Source organism: Arvicola amphibius, chromosome 4, assembly GCF_903992535.2.
Source record: "Arvicola amphibius chromosome 4, mArvAmp1.2, whole genome shotgun sequence".
In the NCBI taxonomy this organism is placed as follows: Eukaryota; Metazoa; Chordata; class Mammalia; order Rodentia; family Cricetidae; genus Arvicola; species Arvicola amphibius.
Window position 1 is genome coordinate 127047683 of NC_052050.1, and position 11648 is coordinate 127059330.

The 11648-nt window shown below is 44.4% G+C and overlaps 1 protein-coding gene across 2 annotated transcripts; it reads left to right on the top strand.

Annotated features, from left to right (window-relative positions):
• Nucleotides 1–2395: 2395 nt before the first annotated feature.
• Nucleotides 2396–7214, top strand: LOC119811985 (CDKN2A interacting protein). Of its 2 annotated transcripts, none has more exons than XM_038326269.1 (3): nucleotides 2396–2857; nucleotides 3246–3345; nucleotides 4379–4520. In XM_038326269.1, exons 1-3 carry the CDS (start codon nucleotides 2601–2603, stop codon nucleotides 4385–4387), a joined length of 366 nt encoding a protein of 121 aa, XP_038182197.1. In that variant the 5' UTR covers nucleotides 2396–2600; the 3' UTR covers nucleotides 4388–4520. The 2 variants fall into 2 exon arrangements, with proteins under 2 accessions (XP_038182197.1, XP_038182195.1); XM_038326267.2 differs by having other exon boundaries at nucleotides 2418–2857; nucleotides 3246–3376; nucleotides 4379–7214.
• The last annotated feature ends 4434 nt before the right edge of the window (nucleotides 7215–11648 follow it).

The following is an 11648-nucleotide window of genomic DNA, read 5'->3' on the forward strand; positions in this document are numbered from 1 at the left end:
GAAAAAAAAAAGCTTTGGGATAACAGTGAAGCTTCAATTTCTCTTTTGACCTTGCTGTAGTTTCTTCTGGGTATGGCTGGGAAGGCAATGTAGTTTTCATGAAATAGCTGTTTTTTATTGCTCCAGCATGTATATAATTACATGGTGTTTTGTTTGCTTTCAGGGTTTCTCTATGTAGCCCTGGCTGTCCTGGAATTCACTGTATAGATCAGGCTGGCCTTGAACCCAGAGGTTCACCTGCCTCTGCCTCCAAAGTGCTGGGGGGTTAAAGGTGTGCATTGCCTGCTACATAATTTTTGTTGCATATCTAAAATTGTAATTGGCTTGATAGAAATGAAGTTTTTGTTTGTTTGATTGGTTTTTCTTTCTCTTTTATTTTTCAAGACAGGGCTTCTCTGTGTAGCCTTGGCTGTCCGGGAACTTGCTCCACAGACCTGGCTGACCTTGAACTCAGAAAGTCCCACCTGCTGCTGTTGTGTCTGTACACACACACACACACTCACACACACCGGGATTACACGGTCGGCCAAAATCAAAGTATTTTAAAGAGGCTTTTGATTCTTATTCTATTAGAATACTGAAACAATAGACCCTAAGAAATGAGACTTCCCCCAAGAATCTTACAGAGAAGGAAACCCTGAAAAAGATTTTATAGTTCTAACCACTGTCTCGATCACCTTACTGGATGACAATAATAGGCAGGGCCACACCTTGGTCGCTGTTTAGATGTACATATTTTAAATATGCATATTCTTGGCTTTCTATTTTAACTTGAATCTCATTTCAGGGCTCCAAAGACCTACTTGGGGTGGGGGGGAGTGTCACTGGGGATCCTTGTGGCCAAACTGAAAGGCATTTTCTGCTCCCCATCACAACACAATTTTTTTTTTTTTGGTTCTTTTAACAGGATTTCTCTGTAGCTTTTTTTAAAAATATTTATTTATTATGTATACAATATTCTGAATATGTGTGTATGTATGCAGGCCAGAAGAGGGCACCATACCCCACTACAGATGGTTGTGAGCCACCATGTGGTTGCTGGGAATTGAACTCAGGACCTCCGGAAGAGCAGGCAATGCTCTTAACCTCTGAGCCATCTCTCCAGCCCCTCTCTGTAGCTTTAGAGCCTGTCCTGGAACTCACTCTGGCCTCAGACTCACAGAGACCCACCTGCCTCTGCCTCCCCGTTGGGATTAAACTTCCACCCAGCTCATTTGGCCTTTTTACTTGATATATTAAGGCTGAACAGTGTTGGAACACAGGCTCATGGCTACCCAAATCTAGAAACAAAATTACTTCATTTTGCTTGATTATTCTAATACGCATTTTCATAACAAAATGCAAATATCTAGTGAAGGAAAATTAATTTTGTAATCCATCACTACTACATATAATTACACTCATATTAGACGTATATCTAATATTAGACGTATATCTGGACTTGGAAACGTTAACAAGGCAGAACTGCCGGGTACTTTCAACTGTGACCACCTAAAAGTAGAAATAAACCAAAAAAAAAAAAAAAAAAAAAAAAAAAAAAAAAACAAACCCTATGGGCTGCTCTTCCAGAAGACCTGAGTTCAATTTCTACATGGCGCTCGAAATCCCGTGTCACTCCAGTTCCGGGAGATCCATTACCCCGTCTCCAAGGGCATCAAGCACGCACAAGATGCAGTCATACATGCAAGAAAACATCCACACACATAAATCAGAAAAAAAAAAAAAAAAAGCACCGTTGCCCTGAGAGGCCGGGCGGACGCGATAAACAGGCACATTTCCGCATCGGCCCAACTGGCGCTAACAGTTCATTTCCACAAAGAATCCGGCTACTGAGCCTGTCAGCACAAGGCTGTTTATGGTTTTCGGATCAAAAAACGTTAGAGGAAGCGGGTATAGTCGGGGTGGACCCCGGAACCTAAGAAACCGCGGAAATCAAGCCCAGGGCCTGGTCGCAGGCTTGTTATTCCTTAACGTCCCGACCCCACAGGCGTCCCCGCGTCCCCAGACGCCCCGAGGCTCGCCCGGGGCTCTGCACACTCGGTCCAGTTTCCATAGCACGCTGCGCGGGCAGAGAAGCCAGCTTTTGTTTATTTTGGCCGCGCGCGCCTCGCGGGCGTCCGGGGGCGGAGACGCGCAGGCGGAGGCCCCGCCCACTGTCCCAGGCCCGGGGCGGACGCCGAGCGCGGCGTCACAAAGCGCCGCCGGAACGCCGAGGCCCAGCCGCACCCGGCGCCGCGCGGCCCTCGCAGGGTGGCGGGAGGACGCCTCCCCTCGGTCGCCTCGGCCCCACCTCGGCCGGGCTCGCCCTGCCTCCGAGTGGCGGGCGGCTCGGCGTCGCCGCAAAGCACCCTGGGAGAACGGGCTGGCGCCGGAAGGACGCGCGAGCGCGCGGCGGCGGCGAGGTGATAAAAGGGAGCGGGCCGGCGGCCGGCGGAAGTGGGCGGTTCGTCGGCGCCGTACTCTGTTGTTTGGGGTTCGAGCTGCCAGAGGGGCGTTCTCGGGAGGCTCGCCGGTGCAGGCCGCGCTGACAGGGCCGCGCCCCGCCGCTCGGCCGCCCTTGGCTCGGTGCGCTCGCGCTCTCCTCGTCCCGCAGGCCCAACATGGCGCAGGACGTGGCCGAGTACCTGAGCCAGAACCCGCGAGTAGCCGCCTGGGCGGAGACGCTGCGCTGCGAGGGCGAGACGGACAAACACTGGCGCCACCGCCGGGAGTTCCTGCTCCGCAATGCCGGAGACCTGGTCCCCTCGACGCCCGGGGAAGCCGCGGCCGACGCGGAGAGCGGAAGCCGCCGTCGGCAGCTCCAGCAGCTCGTCTCCTTCTCCATGGCCTGGGCAAACCATGTCTTCCTGGGGTGCCGGTGAGTGAGGGAGCGGGAGGCAGCCGTTCCGGGCTGCCCGAGGGGCGCTGCCGGGGACCGGTGTCGCAGCGGAGGGCGGAGCGGGAAGCGCGGGAAGCGGTGGCCCTGGCGGCCCTCGGAGGGTGTCCGCGGTAGCGCCGACCTCAGTGTTGGCGCGGGACCCGGGGTGTGTGCAGCCGACGGTACCCGGGAGACCCCCGGTTTAGGGGTTCGCCTCCCGAGCGCTGGAGGCATTTGTTTGTGGCATCTCGGGGAAATAAAGTTTCCGCGCGGTTGGTACGCTTTGATTGCAGCCAGGAACTGCAGTTTTCCGAGGGCCCGCGCCTCGCACACTGCCAGTCGTTTAGCAAAACACTCCTTTGAAAGCGACTTTTTGCTTCTTTTTCAGGTACCCTCAAAAAGTTATGGATAAAATTCTTAGTATGGCTGAAGGCATCAAAGTGACAGATGCTCCAATCCATACCACACGAGACGAACTGGTTGCCAAGGTGAAGAAAAGAGGGATATCGAGTAGCAATGGTTAGCAGATCATAGATGTGAACATACATAGGAGTTTAGAAAATAAGCTTGATATAATTAGGAATTGCTGTCCTTACTAATTTTTTAACAAGCCAGAGTTTGTATGATGTATTAATCTAGTTGACATGTTAAAGCTAAACTGTGTGTCTGTCTGTTTTCGGTGCTGAATTTGTTAGTTTCCTTTGACTGCTTTAGATTTTAAAGTCCAATGTCTGACGCTGTTAATTTAATATTAGAAATTAATCCTGTTAATACCGTAAGATATTAATGAAGTTTTTTCATACTATAAAAGAAGCTAGTCCTGAAATATTTTTATTTGTGCTTTCTTAAAATTTCATTTATTTATTTATCTATCTATCTATCTATCTATTTATTTATTTATTTATTTTGGTTTTTCGAGTCGGTTTCACTGTGTAACGGTTTCACTGTGTAACAGCCCTGACTGTGTTGGAACTTGGCTCTGTAGACCAGACTGCCCTTGAACTCACAGAGACTCACCTGCCTGCCTCTGCCACCACTGCTCAGCTCCTCTTTGTGCGTGCGTGCGTCCGTCCTTCCTTCCTTCCTTCCTTCCTTCCTTCCTTCCTTCCTTCCTTTTTTAAATTTAAGTTTATTTTATGTACATTGGTGTGAAGGTGTCAGATCGCCTGGAACTGTGATTACAGACACTTGTGAGCTGTCATGTGGGTGCTGGGAATTGAACCCAAGGTCTCTGGAAGAGCAGCTATTGCTCTCAACTACGGAGCCATCTCTCTGGCCCCCCTCTTTGTACTTTTTGGAGGCAGGGTTTCTCTGCGTAACAGCCCTAGCTATCCTGGAACTAGCTCTTGTAGACCAGGCTGGCCTCAAATGCACAGAGATCCACCTGCCTCTCCCTCCCGAGTGCATATAAGGCATACGCCACCACCATCTGGCCTTTGTGCTTTCTTAATGACTGTTTCTTAATGAATTGACATCTGTGTGGGACTCCTAGTGAAATACTTGTGTTTTTCTTCTTTCTAGAAGGGATAGAAGAACCATCCAAAAAACGAGTCATAGAAGGAAAAAACAATTCTTCTGTTGAGCGAGATCATGGAAAGAAATCTGCTAAAACAGATCGTTCATCAGCTCATCAGGAAAACAGTTCGGCATCCACAGGGTCGTCCACCAAGTCAGAGAGTAGTGGGGCGTCAGCTCGGAGCAGCTCTGGTGTCTCTAATCAGAATAGCTCCACAAGTGAAGGAGATAGATCTGTTTGCAGCCAAAGCAGCAGCAATTCCTCTCAGGTAACAACAGCAGGGGCTGGAAAAGCTTCTGACCCAGAAGCTGCAGATAAACATGGCTCAGCATCATTTGTTTCTTCGTTGTTGAAATCCAGTATGAATAGTCATGTGGGCCAATCCACTGATTCCAGACAGCAGAGCGGATCACCTAAAAAGAGTGCTTTGGAAGGCTCTTCCGTCTCGGCTTCTCAGAGCAGCTCAGAGATTGAGGTGCCCTTGTTGGGTTCCTCTGGAAGTTCAGAAGTAGAGTTGCCATTACTGTCTTCTAAGTCTAGTTCAGAGACAGCCTCAAGTGGGTTAACATCCAAAAGTTCAGAGGCAAGTGTTTCACCTACAGTTTCTAAAAACAGTTCCTCGTCAGGCACCTCTCTACTAACCCCCAAGAGCAGTTCAGCCAGTTCCTCACTGCTGACCTCCAAAGGCTCTTCTCAGGTAGCTGCTTCACTGTTAGCGTCCAAAAGCAGCTCCCAGAGCAGCGGCTCTATGGCTTCCAAAAGCACTTCCTTAGCAAGCGTGTCTCAGCTAGCTTCTAAGAGTAGCTCTCAGAGTAGCACTTCACAGTTGCCTTCTAAAAGTGCCTCGCAGTCCAGTGAGAGCGCAGTCAAATTCACTTGTCGGAAGTTAACCAGTGAAGATGTAAAGCAGAAGCAGCCTTTCTTCAATAGACTGTATAAGACAGTGGCGTGGAAGTTGGTAGCTGTCGGTGGCTTTAGCCCCAGTGTGAATCATGGAGAGTTGCTAAATGCAGCTATTGAAGCTCTGAAAGCAACACTGGATGTGTTCTTTGTCCCATTGAAAGAACTGGCAGATCTGCCTCAAAATAAGAGCTCTCAAGAAAGTATTGTTTGTGAGTTGAGGTGTAAGTCAGTGTATTTGGGCACTGGCTGTGGAAAAAGCAAAGAAAATGCAAAGGCAGTTGCATCGAGAGAAGCACTGAAGTTATTTCTCAAGAAGAAAGTGGTGGTGAAGATCTGTAAAAGGAAGTACAGGGGCAGTGAGGTAGAAGACCTGGTCCTCCTCGATGAAGAGTCGAGACCTGTGAACCTGCCGCCCGCACTGAAGCATCCTCAAGAGTTACTGTAATGTCTCCAAGTCGCCACTGCATCCAGTAGCTGGTGTTTGAAGAGAACTGGCTTTTATATGATATAAAACACTGGCTTTCACAGATTTTGTATTGCTTTTTTCCAGTTTTGCAGAAAATTTAAATTCTAGTTCTCTTCAGTAAAGTAGAAGTTGTAAATAATTTATGAATGACAGTACATATTAAAGGGTATACATTGACAGCATACCAATGTGCTGTTTTATTTGCTGAAGAAAATACTGTCTTCTATTTTTAATGATATATTAGGTACGATGTGTAGTTCTGTAGAACCTTAAATTTTTGTACTACTTCCAATTTGGTGGAGATGTATTAAGTTGTCTACCATGCTTTTTTTTTCTCTAACTTGATTAAATCCCATCAAAGAAAAGGGGACCACAGTATTTGAATGTGTGAAAATCTGTAAGACAAGGTTTTAAGAATGTTGCTCATAATGTTGAACATCTGTTAAAGAATAAAAGAATGGTTGCCTCAAACTATTTTCAATGAGAAGTTGTAAACTTTTTTTTGATACAGAACAGTATAAAGTACTTATTGTTATTTTATTCTGACGTTTAGAATTCTCCATGATTTTGACTGCTGCTGATTCTTAAGCAGGTTAATTTATGTTTTGAGGTAAAATGCAATTTACACTTTCTTAAAACAAATGTGGGTTTCTATATTAAGCATATTTTGTGACTACTAATTATTAACAGATTGATTTGTTTAGATATTAAATGCTTTAAGCTATTTTACCTTTTCAAGAAGTTGTGTTTTTTTTTCCCCTCCTGCCCTGAAGTCATAACCCAGTCTTGGCAACTTGGTTTCTCACTACTATTCATAGTAAACTACAACCAAGTAGTTTTCCTAGTAATACATATATTTTTTATTGGTAGGGAAGTTAAAGTTTATACCTAGAACCAGGTGGTTTTTGTATTTGCAGATTTCAGAAGAATGTGGAGAAGACTAGAGAGCCATGGTCAGTTCTTTAATGATTGTATTCATGTGAATTGCATCTGTTGGTAATGAAGTAGGTAGAATCTTGTTTGTGTCTTAGATGATTCTTAGGTAGCCTTTGGCTTTGTAGATGTTGCACACTGAACAGTAATGGTGATAATATACAGAAAAGAGGCATCTCTTATTCACTAGTTGTTTTGGACTTGAAGGATTGAAAATAAGCACAATTTAAGTTTGTAAAAGTTATTTTGTAGTTTAGGAATAATAAGAATACTTAGTTTCCTGTGCTTGAACTGAAATAATCAGGGATGTTTGTATTTTGCCAGATAACCTTTTAAAATTGTTTTTGGGGATGGCTCATTGGATACCAGGGCAAAGTCTATATTCTGTAAGTTGACTGTCTTTATATATTGTAGAGAGCAATAACATAAGTAAATTGTAAAACCACCTTCAAGTTTCTTCTGTGCTGTATTTTGTGAACCAATGCTTACTAGAAAAGTGAGCCAGACATTAGAATAAATACATTCTGAAATACATCTGATTAGATGATTTGGTGAATTTCTAAAATGGCATGTTTCAAGCAAGTTTATGAAGGCTATTGTACTGAAAGTCTTTTAAATTACAGTAAACTTGGATGTGGAAGAATCTGTGCTCTCATAGGCCTGTAATTCCAACTACTGAGGCTGAGTCAGGAGGAGCTGAAGTTAAAGGCCTAGGAGCTCTACAGAGCAGTTTGTGGCTCTGTCTGAAAAAGTAAGAAGATCTTGGGATATAAGTCCAGTGAACGAGCTGATGTAGCACACACCTTTAATCCAAGCACTCAGGAGGCAGAGGTAGGTGACTAAGGCTTGCTAGCATGCAAAGAGGCCCCAAATTGGATTTCCAGTACCTCCAAAATGCAAAAATGAATGAAAATGTGATATTTTCCTGGTTTTTGATAAGGTATGTTATGTAGCCCTGGCTGGTCTTGAACTTACAAAGTATTTACAACACATGTATGCTCGTAACAAAAATGTACAAGCTGTGGAGCTGGCTCAGTGAGTAGAATACTTGGTGCTTCCATGTAAACATTGGGTGGCAATGGTGGCCCATATGTGATTGCAGCACTGGAAAAACAGAGATGGGATCCCAGGGAGCTGCAGGCTCAGCCAGAGACCCAGCCTCGGTTTGTAAGACGGAGAGAGCAATTGAGAACTTGACTTCTGCCTTAACATTTACACCTTAATGTGTAAACATACACGTGCAAAAAAGAAAATTCAAGATCTCTGATTAAAATTTGTAGCTTCCCAGTACAGCTGAACAAATTACCAAGGACACAAATGATGGTTAAAATGCTAAATTGCACTTTGTGTGGTCTTTAACAAATACACCTGGGCTTAAATGTGGAATGACCTTGGCATTTTGCATGGGGATGGGGGTGGTAGTGGAACCTCTGAAAGATGGAGCCTTACTGGAGGACATGTGTCATTAGAAGTGGTACTTTATTGTCTTGACCACATTTTCTTTGAGATGGAATTTTAACTGTAACACTAGGTGACTTGGAATTATATAGATCTATCAGGCTGGCTTCTCATGTCCTGTTTCTTCCTGGTTAGATAGGTGTGACCTGCTGTCCCATGCCCTTGCCACTATGCCTTCCCTGCCTTAATGGGTATGTCCCATTGAGCTGTAAGCCAAAAAAAGGACTACAGTATTTGGTCATGGCAATGAGAAAGGTAGCCGGTGTTCCACAAATTTAGAATTACATTGCAAAGATCCTAAAAAAGTAAGCTGGTAGCACACTTCACTCCAGATTGTGTACTTTTACAATAATTTTGCCATTTCCTTCTGTCTGAAAATAATTTATGAACGACTTTGTTGTTGAAGAGGGTGCCTTACATATTAGTTTGGGTGGTTTGCAAATCACTGAAGATGTCATTATTGGGAAACTTGTGTAACACACCCACCGAGTAGTGCCACCTTAAGTACCCATTCAAGTTGTGCTCTGTTGCAAGCTGCGATAACTGTTTATTGCATTTCTTTAAGGATTTATATTTATTATGTATATAGGCCAGAAGATGGCACCGGGTTTTAATACAGATGGTTGTGAGCCACCATTTTTGCATTTTATTTTGTGTGTGTGCCATAGTGTGTGCAGGGTTGTGTGAATCTGTCTTCTGCCATGTTGGTTGCAGGGTAGAACTTAGCTCCATCAGACTTGCCGTCATACACGTTAGCCACTGAACTTGTCAGTCCCGGATAATAACGCAAACAGCAAAACAACTTCAGACATTGCTGTTAGCTTTAGCAAAGGTGACAGCTTGAATTCTAAGTCATGTTCTCGGAACAGAGATCATTTATCTCTTGAAGTTGGCAGTAGATCATTGGACCACAGAATCATATGCACATCATGATCGTAGTTTCATTTGAGACCTTATGACTGGGTATGGGTAGGTTGTAGTGTTAGCTGCTCAGAGAGGCAAGCGCCTTGAGACAAGATCTTGCTATGTAGCTCTGGCTAGTCTAGTACTATGTAACCTATGCTGGCCTGAAACTCAGTGTCCCTCCTGGCTTAGCCTCCTGAGTGTTTGATTTATAGTTGTGTTCCTTATTCCTGGTTCAGACTTCTATGTTCATGTTCCCTTGACGTGTTCTTTTAGTTAGAACTTTTAAAATGCAAGGTGAGTGTGCACAGCGGCGCACCTGTCTTTCCCTTACTCCTTTAAATGTGTGCCCCATGGTCTTGAGGCGTGCGGCACCACGCCCAGCAGCTCTGCTTTCTTTGACTTTGTACTCACCACAGTTTGAACCTATTGCATCAGATTAGAGTGGGGACAGTTCAAAGTTCTCAGTGCTCCAAGGGTAGCTCTCCTGAGTGAAGCCGTAACTAAAAAAAGGATGTGTGCTATACAGGCCAAAATAATGCTTATTGTCAAAACGTGGCCGCTGAGACTTCAGCCAGTGTTTGCCTTCCCCCACACTTAGGAAGAGGACCACTAAAGAAAGCCATCTGCATACTCCACATTTTGAGTTTCTCTCCCATCTCACGTTCTTTCCCAAGCCCCCCAGTTATGCTCCCAAAAGAAAACTAAAGCTTGGCCTACAGCAGAGCTTCCCCTGCTTCCTGTGTTGTCTGCTGGATTTTGAGCTGTTCTCGCATCTGAACTTTGCTGCCTAACATGCCTGTATGGCAGATCCCTGCTGGTTAAAACATTGGTTAAGTGGCTGCAGAAAGAGGTCAGCAATGTTACATGAGCTCCCTTAGTTCCCTACGCTAAATTTTCCCCTGTCATCGCTTTCTGGAGAAGCTGTTCCCGCTAAAATTAAGTGTTTAGAATCCAGTAGTTATATGGCAATCACACACAGAGCACACTCCCTTAAATCTGACTACTTGTGAAAGGAACAAGTCGTAGAATCTTCCCTGTTATGCCCTTACTAAAAAATTACTTGTGATAGAATGGTTGACCAGTAAGAGAGACAGGAATAAACTCATTAGACAAGGCCATGAGAAAGTCTTAGTATTCTAAGCAATACCCTGTTTTCAAGAGCTACCTGGAAAAAACAGGCAGCACGCTGGTATTTATTGAGTGTTCATAATGCAAATGGACAAGAAAAAAAATCAAAATCATTAAAGGAGAGGTCAAGTGCTTGCATATAATAATTACTGTTAAAATGTTGACCAAAAGTGAAAATGTACCAAGAAGAAAGAAGTTAAACTCCTACTATTAGAAATGGCCCAATTGAGATTTTAAAAAAAATCAATAAAAAACGAATTCATGCCAGGCATGGTGACACGTGCCAGCACTCAGGAGGCAGAGGCAGCCAATCTGAGTTCAAGGACAGCCTGCTCTACAAAAGCAAGTTTCAGGACAGCCAGAAAAGTTATACAAACCCTGTCTCAAAAAAAGCAAAACCAAGAACAGAACAAAACAAACACAAATTCACAGCGTAGATATACTAGTTACCAATAATTGAAATGTTAGAATGCTGACATTCAACATAAGAGTAGGAGGTACCAGAAGATTAGACATGAATATTGATGGTTGTCACTCACATCTCTAGGTCAGTGACACTAGTTGAATGAAGAAGGCTGCTGAGGATGTAGACAATAACAGAATACACCAAACATATATCCAAACATCACATGGACTCCCAAAAAAGCCAAACATCTACTTTTACAAGCACTTACAGGGCATTTACTAAATAAACAGTAATTGTATAGACCGCAGGTTTAATGCAATGCAGTTAAATTAGAAATATGTTTTTCAAGATAGAATCTTATTACATTGTAAGAATGACCTCCAATCTAATTCCCAGTCCTACCTGAGCTTCCTGAGTAGCTGAAACAGTAGACATTGGGGCACTAAGCTCAGCTTGGCATCTGATTTAATCTGAAATCTTTAGGAACTCTGGAATGAAAGGCAGAGACTACAAATTAGCTAACAAAACCTTTGGATGTATAGGGCACAGTTCAAGTGATGTTTATACCTCTAATGCTTTGTTAGTGAGCCAAGTGTGCTCTGTGTGTGTGTGTGTGTGTGTGTGTGTGTGTGTGTGTGTAACCTCAGCCAAGATGGCCCACGAAGAGGAAGTTTAGCCTAGTTTCAGTTAAGAGCAGCAGTATACTACAAAGTGAAATGTTTACTAACTCTGGCAGCACATCGAAAGAATATGTCATGAACGTCTGCCGTGTCTCAGTAGGTAAGGTGCTCGCCACCAAGACAACCTGAGTGTTCCCCCAGGACTGAGTCACACAGGGAAAGGAGAGAACTGACGCTTCCACAAGCTGTCCTCTGACCTTTGCACCCACACTGGGGCGTGCACACACACAATAAGTGTTCAGAGAAACCAACAAGAAACTGCAGTGTTTTAAAGAATAAGGTCCTAGAAAGATGGCTCAGCAGTTAAGAGCATTTAACAGCTCTTGCAGAGGACCTGGGTTCAGTTCCCAGCACTCACATGACAGCTCACAGCTCACAACTGCCTGTTACACCAG